The 20,524-nt window shown below is 33.8% G+C and overlaps 1 protein-coding gene across 1 annotated transcript in view; it reads left to right on the forward strand.

Annotated features, from left to right (window-relative positions):
* The first annotated feature begins 3,744 nt into the window (after positions 1 to 3,744).
* LOC150097276 (BAI1-associated protein 3-like) overlaps positions 3,745 to 20,524 on the forward strand; it is a 533,976-nt gene continuing 517,196 nt past the window's right edge. Inside the window, 2 exon segments of the mRNA XM_090407633.1 lie at positions 3,745 to 3,857; positions 19,270 to 19,357. Coding sequence (XP_090263759.1) covers positions 3,745 to 3,857; positions 19,270 to 19,357 — 201 coding nt within the window.

Here is a 20,524-nt window from a genome sequence, read left to right on the forward strand (position 1 = left end):
ATTTATTAGTTATTTGTTTATTCTCTGAAAACTTTTTGGATCTAAAATACCAAACAAATCCACAAATTTAAACAATAGTGAACAACCTAATTAACATGTTTATTAGTTTTAGTGTAAAAAAATTAAATGTGATGCATTGTAACATTTTAGATTCAAAGTATTTTTATAAACGTTTTAATTTTATGAAAAAAATCAAGCACGTTTTTAGTAGAATATTATGAAAACAGCAGAAGTGAGTGTGGCCCTAGGAAATGGCGTTTGCCTCACAGCAACAGATCCCTTGAAAAAAATCGTTATGGGTTCTATTCTAATCGGCAGTCTAGAGAAACATTTTTAGGCTTTTGGTTCCTGATATAGTCAGTATATAGAAGTGGCAAGCAATTATTTTTTTCCCCTTCTCCCAGAAACTAGGATTTTATCCCGCATCTAAAAATATTGATTCGTAGGACTCTATTACATACAATAATACGAGTGTTAGCATTTAGGGCCACGAGATGGGGGAAGTTGAAGACCAAGTGCCCACTTTTCTTCACAAAGTTAATCAGAGCTTTAGAAGCTCTTCCTATTTCCTTTGGGAAATAAACGGCGTTAGAGGATTTCTTTTTTATTTTAAAAATAAACCCTCTAACGCCTTTTGTCATGTAATTTAGAGAGGACCTGACTCTTGAAGACTACACTGCGTCTCTTACTGTTGGCCTAGGTGAAGGCTTCATAATGCAGTAGACCCAAAATTTACAAATCACGTGAAAAAAATAAAAATATATATTACTATAATAATTATTAATAGATTCGTTTGTATATCATGTAGATATTTGAATGTAAAAGTGAAACGGGCTCTAAAAATAAGACGATCCCGAAAGATCGCCAACTCTGCGTTGTTCTACTCAATGACAGGCTCACCCCATCACCGAGAAGAACTTCTCAGTATTGGCTCTACCCAGTGGCAGGCTCACCCCACCACCAAGCAGAGCCATAATCTCAACGGTGGCCCCACTCAGAGACAGGCAAAAACCTATCCCCAAGCAGAGCCTCACAGCTTTCAGCCTTTTTTGAGGCTTCATCAGTGAATAGCTAGACCAAATTAATTATGAATAAGTAAATCCGTCTCTAAAAATTCGGACGATCCCTAGGTCACTCAATTGTGGGCGAAAGACTGTCCATCTCAGCGTTGGCTCCACTCAGTGATGGCCTTCGACTCTCCACCACCACCGAGCAGAACCGCTCATATTCCGAAGAAAAGCATTCACCGACAAAGCCCCTCACCGGGCCGTGCCGGAAAACACTTTCCCCGGAGACTCAAATTGTTTCCTTAAGGCAAAAACCTTAAGAGAGCGAACTCATATTAGTATCTCATCTCACCGGTTTCAGCCTTTTTTGAGGCTTCATCAATGAGTAGCTAGACCAAATTAATTAATACATTTGATGCAAGCAAATAATCTCAAAAAACATATAATAAATAAAAAATAATTTGTGAGTTCAACGTATCTCATCATTGGCCTGTGGAGTAAGATAGGCTGAGATTCAGCAGATAGTAGGAGAGGAAATAAAGATAGAGTGCATAGTAGTAGAGTAGATGAAAGAGGCCTCAGCTGACCTGTTTTAGCTGTTGATCCCCCAGGGGTTCTTCTAAAATGGTCGTTGATTTTTCACTTTAAAAAAGGAAAAATCCTGAAAAGGAAAAAAAAGGAGGGACTAAGCAAATTTAACAAGTGTAAATAAATCTAAAGACTATGTGGAAGACAATTCTATAGAGGAATGAGTTTGCCGAGCAAACCCAGAACAGTATAACCAGGAAAAGAAGGGAGATGACCTGGCCCGGAAGACCCCGCCCTGAAAAGGGCTTGGGACCACCTCGATGTTGGCCTTCACAATTACGAAATTAGAAACACGTTTTATTATTTTTTGTACGTATGCTTGCTTGCAGAAATGGCATCGAATAGTGTCAATTAAAAGGATATTGTTCCTATTCTTAACGAATTCCAATAATATGAATGTGACTGGTTAACATTAATAAAATCAAAATAGGTACTTGTTTAGCTTTCTTATCTCCATCAAAGCACTTTGTTTACTAAGAAAAGAAAAAAAGAATGACATTAGAAATAATATCAAAATCTAAAAAGTAGTGAAGAAAAAGAGTACGGGTATTTTATAGAAAAATAATTATATATAAATTTCGTTGCGATACTTTTGATGCAAAATATACATTTCAGTACCTAAACCTCGGATTTATTTTTTGTACACTGATATCCAAAATTTAAGGAAGAACATTATTTCTGAAGATTACAACGCAAATTCAGACGAATTAAAAAGCGGATACCCATTCAAATTTTTGAATCGCGAGCAAAGGGGTCACGTGGTAGCACTCAACAGGATAAAAGCCAAACGGCTGCACTACGCGAATTGTGTTTATAGGAAGCTCTTTTCGTGAAGGAATAAAATTGCAAATTTTGATGTCTTGTAATATCTCAAAGACATCATTTAGATGATTTCATACGTGAAAAAATTATCGTAAATTTTGAAGAAGGCCGCAGAATTACTCATTGCCAGAGAGAGAGTATGGAATCTCACTTAGCATTGCATCCAGGTTCTGGGCAGCGATTCAAATCAATGGAATGTTTTCCATTGTCTCACTCGCTGTACCACGGAGTGCAAAACCAGATTTTTGGTTATGAAGCAAAACGTATCAACGCACCACGGCGGCAGGTCAGCTTGCAAACCGGCTGCATTTAAGCACAGGTACGCGGATACCTCAACAAACTGTGGCAAGACGTATGCGACAAGTAGGCTTATATGCCCGAAGGCCTGTGGTCTGCGTCCCTCTATCCGCAGGTCATCGTAGAGCACGTTTTCAGTGGTGTTGTATCCATAAAATAAATTAAAGATGACAAGAGATTATATACTTGGTTTAATCCTTTATCCAAGTGGAAGCAAACAAAGTTTGCGCATGAAGTAACTTCAAGACTGGGCAACTCGTATATAGAGGTTAATAACTTCTCATCACTTGCTTTAGTATCCCATAATGCAAAGCACATATTCTTACGGACATATATAACGCTATGCAAGGATCACTATCCAGACCAGTTTCTACCTTTATTGAGGTATGTTTACGTGCAGATTATCCAACAATGAGTCACCCAAAGAATCATTTAACTGCGTTAATTCCACTCAATTACCAGCTCACCACCGAGAAGAGCGCTCAGCGGTGGCTCTGTCCAATGGCTGGCTCACGCCACCACTGAGCAGAGCCGTTCACATCTCTCAGGGAAGGCAACCTATCCTTAAGCTCCTCGGCGACGAGAATCGAACCCAGGACACTTCTTTCCCAGGCATATGATTGCGAAGCGCATAGCCACTCGGCTAACTGCGCGGACGTATTCAAAAATTAAAATGAAATATTATTTCAATAACTTATAGAAAAGTTATAGTAAATATGAAAACGTTTTCTTTTCTTTGTTTTAATAGAATAATCCATACCATGAGAATAAACCCCTCATCATTACATTACCACCACCATACTACCCCACCCTTTTATTTTTGCGACAGCATTCTCTAGCAAAAAACATTTTACTGGCATTTACATATAAAAAAAAGCCATTTGAATGGATGAGCATGTGGCGTGATCGATCTACCTGGACAAGTAGATATTATCGATCCAAGTAGATCGATAATATCTACTTGTTTTTGTTGTTGGGGAATAACACTGCCATTAAAATTCATCACATTCTATTCTATTCTTTGAGTGACATGACAAAATATGGGATGGCTTGTGAATGTTCGCCTCTCAAACACAGATTAACTTGGAAAGGATGGAATGAAGCAGCATCTGCTCTTGTCATTGCACATATTAGGCTTACATGGTTTGTATCTTAAGACGTGGTGTCAACTGGGGACTTCGATTTCCTCAGCACGATGCCAAATGTTAATCTGAGAAAGCATTTAATTGCTTGAATCCATAGAAGAATTTCGCTCCGGTTCTTTCAGAAATAACTTCTGAAGGAACTGTTGATCTCCTTTAAAGTGCATACGACTATCTATTTTCCTGCATTCAGAGAATAATCCACAACTTTTGGCAGAATTTTTCACTGCATTTTCCAACATGGCGTGTCGCTTACCTCTGGGTTGCTTGTCGAGCAGTGTGAGATTCAAATACACTCGATTTTGACCTTGAAGTTGAAAAAATTAATAAAATTCTAAAAATTAATAACACTGAAAAGTATAGTTAGGTTTCTTTCATTGACACCAATTTGTTAAATTCTACCATTATTTTTATATGATTACAAGTAAATCAAAATTCTACTCTGCGGAATTTTGATTTGATACGAAAAAAATTTTGATTTGATACGAAAAAAATTTTAATTTGATCTAAAAAAAATATTGGGGGGGGGACGAGGGATAACAGGTACTTCTTTAATAAATAACACATTATAACATTTTAATAAAATATTCTCATTAGAAATCGATATGAAAATATTACATGCATGTCTTTGCTGTCCTAGATGGCGCTGGTTTTCATGACAAACATTTCTATGGTAACCTTATTGTTAGGATTTCGTTTTGTTAGAAGATGAATCTCAGATTTTATTCATACTAAAAAATATAGTTCCTACAATTGCTTATCGCTTTTATTTTTAAAAGATGTTCAAAATCTATCGTACAAATGTCGTTGTCATTATCCGATACCTTATCCGTAAACTAACGTTTTCGTATCATTGCAAAGACATATCCTATCTAAAAACTACCTGAGAAGCAAACCATCTGCTTGTTAAATAATAAATTAGTTCATCTAAGTCAGACATTTCATCAGAAATGTCTTGAAATGTTTTCACAAATGAAACGTTCACACGCAAATTAACATATATATTAACGTCTCTATCCGAATTTCGTGGTGGTTTTATTTATTCATTTAATGTACCTTGTGGAAGTAGTTAACTAAACAGGAGGAATAAAAACAAATCAAAAGAAATGTCTGATTCTTCCACTTTAGCGAGCAGCATCCTATTTAGAACTATTGCAAAATATTTAACTCTAGTTGGAAAATAAGAAACATTTGTGAGTATACGGTGACTTGTTATTAAGTTTATTAAGTTTTTTTTTTTCTAATAGACCTTGCAGTAAGTCTTAATGTAAAATTAGTTTTGTTTGTATGTATGTGCAGTCTTCTGTATTAGCACGTAATTTATTCCGAGTATCTTACGTCATTAGATGGTCCTTTACGTCACACCCGTCACAACAAAAATGTTGCGAAACTGATATTTCAAAGAGAATTCGATGAGATTATAATGATAAATGAATATTTGTCTTCAATAAATGTTTTTGGGTAATTACTGTAAGTAGATGGCGCTGTGAAAAATATAATCAGTATTGACAACAAAAAAGATGGCATTTTAGCAACGATTCGAGGGATTTGCTGGTCTGAAATTGATCACTGGCGCCATGTGCAGAAATGATCTAATTTATATTTCAAAAAAAAAGTCTAAAATTTTTGATAAGCTCTTTGTATAATTTATGGCAATAATTAGCACGATCTTTGCTTTATAAAGTAATTTTTTTAAAGTATAATTTATTGCTCTTAAGACTTTACAGATACATAGGAATATGTATACTACTTTATGGTTGTCTTAATAATACTAAACAGATTATACTTTCTTACTTTTTTTCACAGTATTCATGTTATACCAGGGATAATAAATAAATCGTCTCTTCTGTCTTAAATTTTGTAATCGCAGTGTGCTATCTCCTCTAGTCTTTTATAATCATTTCTTTGAAAACAATGAGGAAACATTAATTTTTAAAAGAAATAATTTCCCAAGAGGAAACAGTTATGTTCCCATTAGTAATCTGATTTCGTTTTCTTATGATTTTATTTTCCTTATGGGAGTGTCATTATGCAGTCAATTACTTTTAAAATGAGTTTTAATTAATGTTAGGGTTTAAAAAGAAAACTTGAATAAAGAAATTTAATTACTTTATCTCACACGGAAGAAGAATAAATCAAATAAGATCAAGCCTCGTTTTTCACAAAAAAAAAAAAAAAAAGTAAAATGAGAAAATAAAATTATTGCTATTATTAGCAAGGTGGAAACTTGGCTTTAGTTTACACTTCAAATGACTTTAATGAAATGTGCTTTTCTCTGGTTACAGCAAACGATCACTATCAAATATCAGGTAGCGTATATTCATTAACAGATTCGGTAATAGTTGATATGTAAGTTAAATATAAAGTAGAAATTTGAGCAATTCGTTGCTATCATAGATGGACTACAGCCGACAACAAAATGAAGTCACCCATTTTTCATTTAATTTGTTGTTTTCTTATTATTTGGAAGAGGACAATTGAAATGTTTTAAAACCATAGATTTATACGTTAATTGGGTTGAAGATTTTTTTCTTTTCTTTTTTTTTGCTTACATTTGGTTCTTTCTATAAAATCATTTTAAATTCGAATCATTTGGACCCTGTGTTCCGATGTCATATTTCATAACTCACTAGTGCTGACGCTAACTACTGCGCATGCGCTACGTAGACAGAATCAGTAGTATGATGACGTAACTGTGTTGCCTAGCGACATCTGGTAACTAACAGATAATGTGTTCGCCAAAGTTGACTGTTGCCATTGAAAAGAAGATGATAATACTTTATTATATTGCATCATTAGATAATGATGCAACATAAGATTAGATAAACTTAGTCTGGCAAACTAGAAACGGGGACGCAATATTAAGAATTGATATGATTAAAATAAAAAAATAAAAAAAAAATTCTTGTAACAATCAAGCATTGGAAAATAGGCTTATCTTTGTCGTTGACTATGGGGTATTTTTCTTCAGCATGCAGTTCGTAGCCAACCATTAAGATCGCGTTATTAACAGTTCTCTTCAAGTTCTGTAAATAAGGGAATAATATTTATTGACTTGGAAGAGGTAATGCAGCTGCAAAAACTATTTTACTTATAGAAATATAGCTCTGCTCCCTTCTTATCTCCACATTCTTTCTGTCATCTTTTTTTTTTTAGCGTGTCGTTATCTTTCTTTAATATTCGAAAACGCCACTCTAGCGACAAATTACTACTTGCAAATAGGAGTTGACGCTTAATCTTTGTTGAAGTGTTTTAATCATAGTACGTCACGCTCAGCTGACATCCACTCTTATTTTAATGACTACGACCGCAAGATGAATACAGCGAGCCTCGTTCTAACAAAGACAGGGGCACAGAGAAAATCCGGTTTTCATTCAAATGCTTATATCTTTACTGTTTACTGGTGATTGTGTCAATTGTCATCTTTGTGTAAGGGTCTGAATTCCGAAATAACCCTATAAGTGATATTTATTTGACTAAACAGGAAACGCTACTACTTCAATATTTATTGAAGACGAACTTTCGAAGCAAATCAGTGATGTCTGTCAGACAATTGTATAATTGCAAACGCATTTAAGTGTCCTCACACTAAATTAGACGATGGAATATAACTGCATTTTTTTTTTTAATTTGAGAGGTCTGTAGATGTAGATGCTTACTCTTTACATCAGCGTTACAAAAAAAAAAAAAAAAAAAAAAAAAAAAACGAAACTTCTAAAACTAAAACACTAGCCATTATACATTTATTTATTCGTATGGGGTCCCCCCCGTCTCTTTAGTAGAGCGGGTTGAGCCCATAATGAGAGATTAGGTACACATATTTTATGACTGTAAACCCGTGTGTGTTTACGGGGCTGGTTTACCTGTTCGGGGACAAACACCCAGAGTTTCCAGGTGAAGAAAGAATCCCTCTACATCCGTATGATGACCGGTTGACTCACCTTTAGTCGAAAGAGACCAGATAAAGGTTCCTCACCTCATAGACGGGAATCGAACCCAGGTCTTTCCGACCAAAAGATTAAATTGTGATTATTTATCCCAAAAAATCTATCCTGCTTATTCTATTCTTAACAAAAGCTTATCTTTATTTTTAAAACATATTCAATTTCAATATCCATGTTTTATGCATGATTCCAATAATCATAGCAACTATGGCCACCACAGTTTTATGCACTCTAATACAACCATCTGAATTAAATGTTAAAAAAATATTTCGGAATTAAATGTAAGAAGCGAAGAAGTAAAGGGATTAATTTTTTTCTTCGCCAGTTATTTTTTTCAATGATTTTTTTCTTCTTTCGACTCAATTACGTTTTTTTCTACGTGTTCTCGTCGTTTGTGTATTAGATTTATCTCTGCGTATTTGTCTTATCCTCGACTTGTTATATGCCTTTGTTATTAACTACATTTTATCTTTTTTTTTTCATCTAACATTATATCTTTTCGATGGATTTTTTTTTTTCTGTATTCTTCAGTAACATGCTTCTAGCTATGTTGTGTTTTTATCTATCTTATTGTTGCTTACATGATATAAAAAATACCAATGAAAGAAAGATCAAATGCTTGATCTGATTATTAATTATCTTTTAAAAAAAAGCATTATCAAGAAAGGATTTGGTTTTTAGTTAATGAAACGGAAACAAGCATAATTAAAAAAAAAAAAAATTGCACAGTCTATAAGACGCATTGTAATTGCTACAAATCTGTTACGATATTTTATCATAATAAGGACGTTTAAAAACGTTAAGTGTTTTTTTTTTTATTTCTAGATCGAAATATTACAAACACAATTTCTTTCGCTTCAATAGAAAACCGAAATTTATTATAATGTCTCGAAATCTTCTGTATTTGGCAACCAATGTTTTTAACGGAAAAAATACGGCCCTTCTTACTAATCGACTATTCATTAGTTCTGAATTCCAGTGCTACATTTTTTTTCTTTTAGCTGTTTTGTTTTCTTCTTTTGCAGCAAGAACACGACATGTCAATACAGTTCTACAAAACCCCTCCAGGTGGCGCCACTGGAATCATTACCAAAGTTGTGTTTGTTTTGGATTCACGACCGAAAGAAATAAAGCTATGAGGCTATGCTTTCTTCTGGTAAGTCTGCCTGTTTTGCGGTATGGGGTATGAAAAACCCCACTTTTCTGGAGGCAAAACTCTACCACCTTCATATAAAACAGGCTACCTCACCTTCACCTGAAAAGTCCTGATGAAAGTTCTTTGTGTCCTAGATAGGATTCGAACCCAGATCTTTCCAATCGAAGGGCATCGTTCATACCGAATGTACTACAGAGGCGCCTAAGTTCGTCGAAATGTTATTTATTTAGCGTCTGGTATATTTTCCTCCTCTTAAAGACAGAAAAAACAGAGAAAGACATCACTGACGCTGTCCAGAATCTGCTGTTTAGTTTCAAAATAGCACAAAATAGACCAACTCCTATTAGATTCGTTTATTGATACGCATATAATATAATAAGTGTGCTCTCTGACTTGACTGATTTTGATGAAATTTGGAGTTTAGAATTTTGACTAAAATACGTTACAAAGTCAAGTCCGTTTAACTCATCTGATGTAAAATTTAATTTTTCGGATTAAATAAAATTTAATCGGCAAAATCAGGGAAAAAATAAACATTATGCAAAATAACACTTGCTCTGACTGAATGGAAATGAGAATGAAATTGAAAACTTCAGAACTCTACAAAAATTTGTCATTTTTTATTTTTTTTTTTTGTTTATATGTAAATATGCTAGTCGAAAAAGTACTCGAAAAGATATACTAGTATGTGTTACAAATGACGGTAAATAAACTGTCTACAGTTATGGAAGCCAAAACAGCTCTGGGTTTAGTTGTAATAATAAAATGACTTCATATAAGCAGCTAAGAATAAATTATGTGATCACTAATCGTTAGTAGACGAGATGCTGTCAGAGTTATGAGAACTCAAAATATTTATCACTGCTATTAATATTACGCTTATTATTAGTAACTGCGATAAATATTCTCTCGATAAATATTACCACTGCCATTTAATCCAAAGCAGCCTTTCAACACCTTATCATCAAACTATTATCATGATCCATACGAAGACTGATAAAACAAGGTACGACTACTTTGTATCACAATAGGATATTCGTTCGTGCAAAGGTGCAGTTGCCTCTTTACATCTACAGATGTCACTGACAGAATTTCCTCCATACTTTTTGGACATATTCGAAATCTACTGTTATTATGAAACGAAGTCATCGGACAAACAGGATGGTCGGTAGATATAAGGAAAAAAGAACCTGAAAAAGTTGTGAAAAACAAATTAATAGACAATTTTGCTAGTTTTCATGTTATCAAAGTGAATTACAATGCTTTCTGAAAGCAGTCCAGATGCCTCACATATCTTACAGCAATAAGCTGCAAATGAATGGTTTAAAAAATGGCGGAGTTGATCCATCCCAACCTTTTTATTTTCAATGAAAATAGATTATCTTGCAACATTGTTTATACAGCGTAAGTCACGGTTTGAAGCTTTTGGTTTTTGTACTGCGTACTGAAGTTGATGTAACTGTTATTCGTACTGTAATTGATTTAAATCTTGTATTCTGAAAAATCCAGTAATAAAACATTTGTGAATAAGCATCTCATCGGCCTTAAAAGCATAACATAAGCAGTTTTACTACACAAATGATTTATATCGCGTTTTAAATGAATGTTGGATTAAACAATTAGAAAACTACCTTTTTATTTAAAGTTGTTATTTTCTGTTCACCACATCATTCATCTGTTAATCATATTTTGGAGGTGATTTTTATCATCCATCGTGAACTGCCATTTTCCTTATTGGAAGCCTCATGTCAAACAAGAACTACTGATCCCGTAGTTCTTAACATAGCACTTTATTTTGAGGAAGAAATAAGTCTCAAGTAAAAAGTGAAATGAGGACGCGAACAATGTCACACAGTAAAACAGCGTGGCCATATTTCCATTCTTCCAATTTCCTGCTTTGAAGTATGGTTTTAGTACGAAATTTACATTGCCAGTAGGCAGGCCTGAAAGTTCATGCATATTCGACGTCGGATTCCGGAGCTTATTAATAAGAATTTTATATTAACTTGAAAAACCGACATTTGCCATTGAAATTAAGCTAAATGCATCATTAGCTAAATAAATGAATGATTAACACCATTTTTTAAGTGCAGAAGAGGGAAAAATATTTTTTTTAAAACGTTTTTGAGGCATTAATATTAACAAAAAGCATTTCTACAGAGTTAATAAAACACTGCATTTACAAAAATTATTTTTTCCGGCTTCATATGCATTTCACTGCTTTGTTTCTTTATTGAGTGCATTTCTAAGTAGCATTTGCGATGATGGTGCCATTCCGAAGATCGTTTTTAATTAATTCATCTTCTCCCACTAGTCATTTAACGCAACAGATTAATTCAAAAAAAGGAAATTCTCTTCCATTTCTGATTACTGACTTTATCGCGCCAGTTGCTTTTAGAAGCGAGTAGAACTTCCCTGCTTCTACTGCCTGTGGCAGACAATGCCAAGTTTTTCCACTTTGATATTATCAGACTTATAATAATCCCAGAAGGTCATTATTTTTCATTACTCTGTCACCTTTTCATCGTGTTCTCCACAAAAATGGATTTACTCTGCCTCACAAGCACTACAAGGGTAGGTAACCATGTGTCGCGTGTAAAAAATTACTTCTGCTCTTGGCATTTTCCAGTTGAGCGAATTTACAATGCGACCTCACCTCAACTGAAATAATGTAAAAAATAATCAGTTGAAAAGAATTAATAAATAATGTAGTAAATCCCATGACAGAGATGAGAAGAAAAATATTCGGAAACAATGATACTTGCACATTGTCTTCCAGAAGTTGCTAAAATGAGTTCTAAAAAAATTAAAATAATAAGAAATAAGAAGAAAAAAAGGGAAAGAAACGAATAAATTATTGAAAAAATATATAGAAAGCATAACAGTAATAAAATGTAATATATTTTAATTATTATATTAATATAATATAAACATAATATATAATTTAATATAATAACTAATATGCAATAATAATTTCATCAATTGTTATGTTAAAATAATAATATAATGTGTTCGCATTATTTGCGAAAATAATAACCGACCGGAAAAAAAAAACAAAAAAAAAAAAACAGAAGCGGCAAAATTTTTATGTCTATAAGAGCCCGCAGCTGACACTTTCAAAAATTAAGTCATCGTAACAGTAAGACATTCTTTAAGTTTGTTTAGGAAAGTTCCATTTCGTGCATCGTCAATACTCACAATTGAGGAAAAGAATTCCTAAAATGTCTAAAAATATTTTGGTCTAAAAAAGCTGCTGCAACTTAACTGGTTTTGTATTACTGGAATGTCAATCCAAGCTCTGTAGATCGCATCTTTCTTTGAAAGTTCCTACTGAGCGAAGTGTATTGCAGTAAGGATGTTTCAGTTAATCTATAAAGCTATCAAAAAAGTTTATTTTGTTGTAAATACTTCGGATTCTGAAGACTCAAAAATCCCATCCAGTGCTTCTGACATGTGAATGAATACATGAGTTATGAGTTGACAGGCTTCACGATGATGTGCAAAAACTTTTAACTACTCATAGTTGTAAATAGCAACATTCTCTGCTTATTTATCGAATTATATTTTTTTAAAAAATATTTTAAGCATATAATTTCTAGTTGTATATTTTTAGGTATTACGAACATAGATTCTACGTATAATTTCTAATAGGCATGTAATTTCGACGCATTTTTATGGTTAACACTTTCATTGCCAAGCTGAAAATTGGAATTTCGTGTGGTGGGCAACTTTTTTTTATTTTGTTTATTTAGTTAACGACGTCCACGCGATAACGCGTGATCGGCCGTTTGGTGAGAACTTCCATCGCGCTATATCACGTGATTGGCAATGAACGTGTTAAAACAATAGCTTTAGTAGTTGAGACTTTGCAAAATAAACTTCTGAAATGAAGCTAACTTTTACACGGTATCTTTTGTCATAATCACTGAAATTTGTCTCCATGACGGAAAAAAAAAGAAATGCTGCTGTCGTTAGATCATCCAGATGGCACCACAAAGAGGTACCAGTCAGACTTTGCCCTCAAAAAATAAAAATAAAATAAAATAAAAAAATGCAGCTAGAATCATATGTGGACTAAGGAATACAACTCCTGGGAAAATAGCAAAATTCGAATCCAACCTTGTTCCTTTCAAAATTAGGTGGCAAGAAAATCTTGCTAAATTTGTAGAAAAAAGAATCAACCTTGCGCATCATAAAACAAGTGAACTTTTTAAATATTGGCAACCAACAAATAGAATAAAGAAAAAAATCAACGATGCATGAAATCATGGAAAATAAAATTTCCTTGGATTGTCCAAATAAAATAGCCAACTACCCAGTATTTTCTCCAAATCAAGACAGGAAAAATATAGTTATCAACTTTGAAATAGGGAAAGATGAGAAAAAAAATCTTAGAAAACCTTGAAATCTTGAGATCATTAGCCCTTTCAAAAATAATGGAATATGGACCTGACTCAATAAAGATCTACACAGATGGCTCCAAAAATCCAAATGGCAATTCTGGAAGTGGCATACTTATCTATGGCCCTCAAAATATAGAACTAAAAACAACTAACAGTATTGGATGCAACTCATACCATGCAGAATTAATAGCCATTAACAAGGCACTGCAACATTTAGATAAACAAAACCCAAAGGAGTTTATTTTTTTTCACAGATTCCTTAGCAGCCTTTCAAGCTATTAAGAAACTGCTACACTATCCATCAAGAAATACTTAGAGACATAGCAATGACATAAACAAACTACATAAGCATTCCGAAATCATTTTCCAATGGATCCCATCCTATGTGGGATTAAAGGGAAACGAAACTGCAGATAAAGTAGCAAAATGGCTGCAACATCAAGTGATACCACAGATTTCAATCTTTTTAAAATCACTCTAAAATAAAACATAAAAAGATCGATTCTCCAGGACGTGACTCACCACTGGTATTCAGCAGAAAAACCAGGAGCTACCATCAACTCCAAGTTTAATCGCTGTGCCTCTATCACGATCTCTCGTCTCAAGAGCGGCCACATAAGACCAACCAAGTTTAGCAATGGCATCAAAGTCTTCCCCATCTGCAAAATCTGTAACATCGAGGAAGCATCGAAAATGCATTTACTAAATTGTATGAATATCTCTAAATGTCAAATATAACATATAATAATAAATCTTTTGTCATATCCTTAATATTTTTTTTCTCAATACAGCACTGCATCATGTCATACTACAGGTGTTATTGTGGTTTAAAAAATGTCATCTGGAAAAACTCAACATTAGCCTGTACAGAGGGTAAATAATCTCAACCCAATAGGTTGAAACAAGTACTGAAATGATTTGAAACTATGATAAAGTGGTCATCACATCATATTTTCTAGTGTATCGATGCCAGCCATTCTTGTAGCAATTTGCGTTGCCATGGTAACTAATATCTCTGTATGGTTTTGAACTGGTTTGACCATTTGACACTAAAATGGTCCGATTCTAAATATCATTCTTCAATAAATAAATAAATCATAATTTTTTTTAAAATAATGATAATAAAAATTAATTAATTTAAAGGTATTTTGAAAACTTAAACTTAATAATTTATACTTTTTTTCACTTCCAATAGAAATAATTATACATAATTTTAAAATAATTGTCATGCGTTTGCTCTTGTTCCTAAAAATAATTTTAATGTTGGATTTTGATCCTCTATAAATTAATGTGGCATAAGGGTAACCGCCTTAATCCTCGTATTACGGTTAGGAAGGCCAAGGACACTTGGAAGGCCATGGGCGCTAAGTGCCTGTTAAAGCCACTGATGGATGGATGGATAAATTAATGTATTAAAATTATTTTTTTTTATTTGGTTCCGTTAGCATCGCCTCAAATCAGAGTAGACCATATGATTCTGTATGTATATGAAATGTCCTTTTTCGTGTATACCAAGCAAGTACAGAAATGAACTAAGTAATAAAAATATTTGCTTTGCAATAGCTTTATTGTATATTGATGATACTCATTATCATAGCAACTGCACCTACAGCAGTTTTGGCTAATGTACTGTAGAGTTTATTTATTGTCGTTTGTAATAAAATTTTCTATCTTTCTGTCCAGTTTTGAGAAGGTTGAAAAAAATTTTTCCCTTCGGGAAAGTTAGATTTTTCATCTAGTAAAAGGGAATAAGCAAGACCAAGACTAATAGGACAGAGACCAAGCCATTTAATAGGCATAAAACATTGTCTTATAGCTTATCAGGCACTATCACTAATAATACCAACTTGCCCACTTTACTGCAGGCTGGGAGTGGCAATAGAATTATTAACCATATTATGTGAAAAATAAATCAAAATAAAAAAATAGAAATACAAAGAATATGTTAAAAATATTAACGTAGACATTCTGACTTCATTCACATTTTATCAATGTACACTCCAATGCCACTGTCATGATGGGTGAAGCATATGGGAACTGTGAGAGTAAGTGCAATCAGTGGACAGTAGAATGAGTAGAATGGTTTTAGGTCTTTTATGCTTGTAATGATCATATTCTTTGTAACCTGTAGATTGTTAGATCAGTTAATTCGAGTGCGTGGCAGCATTTGAGAAATACTTTACTACTAGCGAATAAAGTAAAGAAGAGATATATGAGATATTGGCATCATGGTGAATCTATTCATTTCTGATGAACCATAGAGTATCTAGTATCATACGTAAACATTTGTTTTGAGCTTTTTTGTATTCTTGGGATGTTAGATTTGGATGTATGGCTCAAAGCTAGGGATGCGTAAGTAATTATATAGTAATAGCGTATTTCTTGCCTTTAGTTTATTGCTTCGGTTAATCCTAGGGTAAAATTGAGCGATAGTTTTCGATACTTTCGTGTAGATGAGTTTATTTGGTTAGTAATTGATATGGTAGTAAGTCGCAGTCCTTTGTCCATTTGCATGCCTAGGTATTTTTTTTTTCTGTTTTTGCCTGGGATTTTAGCATTGGACAATTGAATATCTCCTTTGTGGGATGCTGGTCTTCTCGTGAAGAGTATGACTGAAATTTATTGTGGGTTTACTTGAAGTCTCCAATTAGAGAACCTTTTTTTATTTTCAAAGTGGGGGATGAAGTCTTTTAGTTATCATGCAAGGACGAAGAGATTTTGTTAGTATTGCAGTGTCATCTGCATATAATGTTGAGATGGTCGTCGTAGGATTTTGTGAGATATCAGCCATGTAGATTGAGAATCAAAGCAAAGCCAATAAGGAGCTTTATAGAACTCCAGCTGCTATTTTGAAGTTGGGTGGAAATTTATAGCATTTTTCTATCGTTGAAATATGATTTAATTAATCGTGTTATGTTTGTTGGGATATTTGCTCTAATAAGCTTATAAAGAAGACCTTGACGCCAGATTTTGTCAAAGCCTTTGTGATATCCAGGAATACGGCACCTACCTGCTGTTTCCAGTTGTATCCCGTAGTAATATATTCGACAAGTCTATGAATTTGCTGAACTTGCTGTGGTTGCATTGGAAACCGAATTGTTTATTTGGTATGATGTATAATTTATCTGTTATTTCTTGCCATCTGGATAGGATACTTTTTTCTGCAATTTTCCCAAAAATTGGACAGTAAAGTGATGGGCCGGTACTTTTGAGGAAATTGTAGATCTTTTCCTGGCTTATTTATCGGAATAATATCTGCAATTTTCCGGGGTAGAAGAAAATACTGCAATCTTATTATTGCATTTATGACATTGACGAGGTGCAGCTTTGTGAGGAAGCAGTTTGATTATTTTGTTTGTGACTGTGCTTTTTTGTTCTTAAGATGTTTCATTATACTAGTTATTTCTTTTGGAGAAGCAGGGCTAATCGCTTCCAAGTTGTTTGGGGTTGTCTTAAGTTGTGTCTGACATATTAATGAACCTTGTAAACAAGGTTGATATTTATGTTTTCATATACTGGACTGTACCGCCTTTCAAGATTGCTCACAAAAGCTTCAGCTTTACCTGCATCAGTAAATGCAATGCCCTCTTCGGCCTGTATTGAGGGGAGAGATATGTGTTTACGAAAAATTTTAAGAAATTTCCATATTGCGTTGTCTTCAGGTCTGAAAGATGTGAGCTTGTTTTCCCACTCTTGATTTCTTTGGTGTTTTAAGATTCTCTAACTTGGTTGTTAAGTTTTTTTAGGATTTTTCGATCTTGTGGAGCTCGTGTATTGTGATATCGTTTCGGGGCTTGATTATTTTCTCCGATTAAATTCATGATGTCGTCTGGGAGTTAGTTGGGCTTATAAGGAGATTTAGTCATGGTGACCGATGCTAATGCTTTGTTGATTTGATTTGTGAAATTGGTTATTGCTTCATCTATCTTTTCGTTTTATCATATGGTGGGCACTGGACCATAAGATACTTTGGGGATATTTGGATAATTTCCCCCAAGCTATTAAGGAATGAGATGGGGTAAATTGTTCCTGAGTGACTAATTTGAGTAAGATGGATTATGGTCTGATGATAGTTCATTAATGATTTGTAACTAATACTGATATTTTGTAGGATAGCTATATTCAAAACATTTGGACTTTCAAAAGGACCATACTAGGTAGGTTTAGTCGGACCGGCTACTACAGTGTAACTGGAAATCATATATGTGTTTACTATACGTCCATTTCTATTTGTCATTTTGCGGTTCCATGCTGGATGTTTGGCATTTAAATCACCTGCTATGATAGTAGAGTGTTTGGTGCCTAGAATGGTGTCTATAACTGTAATCAATAGAGTTTTACTGGGTGAATTGTAGGCTGCTTAAATTTTAAGCTTTCCAGGTTGTTGGTATGAACTTCAATTCGTGTGATTTCTATGTTTTTGGTTTGGGGGTTTGCTGTAGCATTATGTTTGAGGTAGTTTTTAACATAAATGACAGTTCCACCATCTCTGGCATCAAAGCTATCGTTTCTGTATGTAGTATAGCCTCTTAATTTTGGATTGTTTGCTGGCCTAAAATGTGTCTCACTAATTAGTATTATTTCTGGATTATATCGGATGGCGAATTATTGCAGTTCAAGAATTTTGTTGGTGAAGCGGTTTGCATTCCAAGAGGCGATCAGAAGTGAACTTGGTAAGATTGTCTTTCTGTGTATTGCGATTAGAATGGAGTGAGTCTTTTTGAGAATTTTTTTTTATTATTATTCCAGGGTCGGACTCGATTTATTGAAGTCATGTAACATGATTGCTAATGAAACAGTTATGACTGCAATCAAGTTGTGATTAGTTTGTTCAAAGCGCGATGTTTCCGTTGAACATGTCACATTTGCATAAGCTTTATTTGATTGTAGATTTTCTCTTTGTTTATTCGGTTTTAATTGAATGAGTGTATGATCAGCTTGTTTACCGGAAGAACAAGTTTGAAAGGTAGTTTGAGAAGTTTGAGAGGTAGTCTCTATTTCACCCCGTAGATCGGTTATTTGGATAAAAATTACACCATTTAAAATTGCCACTGGAGTTGGATGTTCGCCACATTTCATATATTTGTAGTCAACCTTGCACAACTTCTGGTAGTAAAACAAAATAGGGATCAAATATGATAGAATAACCGGAAAGTTCTGAATAGACAAACGATAACATCTTTAATTATCTCGATATCGAATCATAAAATCGTTCTGTCATTTTCGAGTTATAAGCAGAAACAATAATCGTAATCAAAAATCTGATCTGATTCAGTACGCTATGAAACAATTAATCCGTTAATTTTAATGTAACTATACAAAAATCAAATTGGTGTATTAAGTTATCCTATATTTTGACGAAAAACATTAAATTATTTAAAATTTCAAAGTATATAAAAAACTATAATTTTAATTTCATTATTTTTGTTTAACTTGATGCTAATAATAATATCATTCTTATCGCAAAGATAATTAATGTTATTGGGATAGCAATGTGTTACGTTTTCGTTTTTTAAAACACTCGAACAGTTAACACACCGCAGTGGAGTTTTTCGGGTTTTTTCTTTTCTTTCTTTTTTCTTTTCAATTTGAGATAACAGTAAAATTGAATTGCTATTTCCCTTGCAGTTGGTAAACCTAAAAGTGAATTTAACATTAGCATCCATTGGACTAACTATACTAGACATTAAAAATAATCGATATGCAGTGTACTTTGGCCCTTGTTTTATATACTGGTGAAACCATTTCTGCTTATAGTTGATTATCTCAGTTGTTAATAGCTTTCTTCAAAGAAATTAAATTAACCTCCGATTTGAAAAAAAAAAAAAATCTTATTATGAAATTGTTTCTAATCAGAATAATATGATTAGTATTTGTACTCGTTTCATTAATTTGTGTCATCTCCAATAGGCTGCAAGACGCTGATGGGAATTTCTTCGAGAATTATACCGCCCTCTCGTGGAAGCAAGAAAACCGACGCCTCCAAGCAACGAGAGAGGTAGGTGATTTATACTTTTTTTTTTCACTGCGGGAGGAGGGGGGGGTCTATTTTGATGGCGCATAGATTAGCTTATTCATTTGTATCCTTAACATCCTCCCCTAATTTTAGACATTTTTAGAAATGTAAGTCACAGCCATAGATTCAACTGATATGAAAGGATGTGCTTTATTGTGTAAACTTCTGTCTCTCTACTTATTTTCAAGTATTATTATTTATCCGAACTACCTACTACAGAAATATCTATAAAATGAAAATATATCGGCTAACACCTTCGTTCCCCAAAATGATCCAACGCTACCTGCCACATCAAAAGATCAACAACATCGAAATCAGTTTTTTAAAAACGTTCCACTAGCTGGCAACAAGATGCGAACCAAGAATGGCCTTTCTTCTGTACACATAGCATCATGAAAGCACTGAAGAGACCCCACAGATATTGTCTTCTTTTTTCTTTTTATTATTAATCTATAGTTTATTAGTTTAACGATACCACTAATGTAGGCCTCATAACTGAAATGCTACAATTCTCCACATATAGAGAAATATTCCATATCATCCCTATACAGACAATACGTCCACACACAGCCTATGAAAACATGCATTAATATTATTCAGAACCCATACAGCAGCCAACCCATCAAAACTAAGCAGCTGTACGTCATCCCTCCTCCTGTGCACATGATAAAAACTCTATTAAAATTACGAATACGATGGTTTAATACAACATAAAATTGATTTCACCTGTACGCTGATCAAAATTAGAATTGATAAAACCAGCTGCGTTTACATAAAAAACCTCTTAAGATATTATGTGAAAACATCATAAGCCATACTATTACAATTGGGAACATCTTCTCATTGACAGTTCAATGACATTCAATGACAGTTATAATCCGGATATATTATTAATTAATGAAGCTCACCTGAGACCTGCTGACAATCCTAAATTTAAAGGATATCAACTTTACAGGAATGATAGGCTGGATTATAGAGGTAGTGGTACAGCCATCCTCATCAAAAATCACATCAACCATCATGCTGTAGCCATTCCTACAACCACTAATCTCGAAGTCACAGGTATCAATGTCATCACAGACTCTGGCGGAAACATAAACATCTATGCTGCTTATAACCCACCATCAAAAACATTGCTGACCACAGATC

Source organism: Typopeltis vanoorti, chromosome 17, assembly GCF_054136105.1.
Source record: "Typopeltis vanoorti isolate ZY-2024b chromosome 17, IOZ_Tvanoo_1.0, whole genome shotgun sequence".
In the NCBI taxonomy this organism is placed as follows: Eukaryota; Metazoa; Arthropoda; class Arachnida; order Uropygi; family Thelyphonidae; genus Typopeltis; species Typopeltis vanoorti.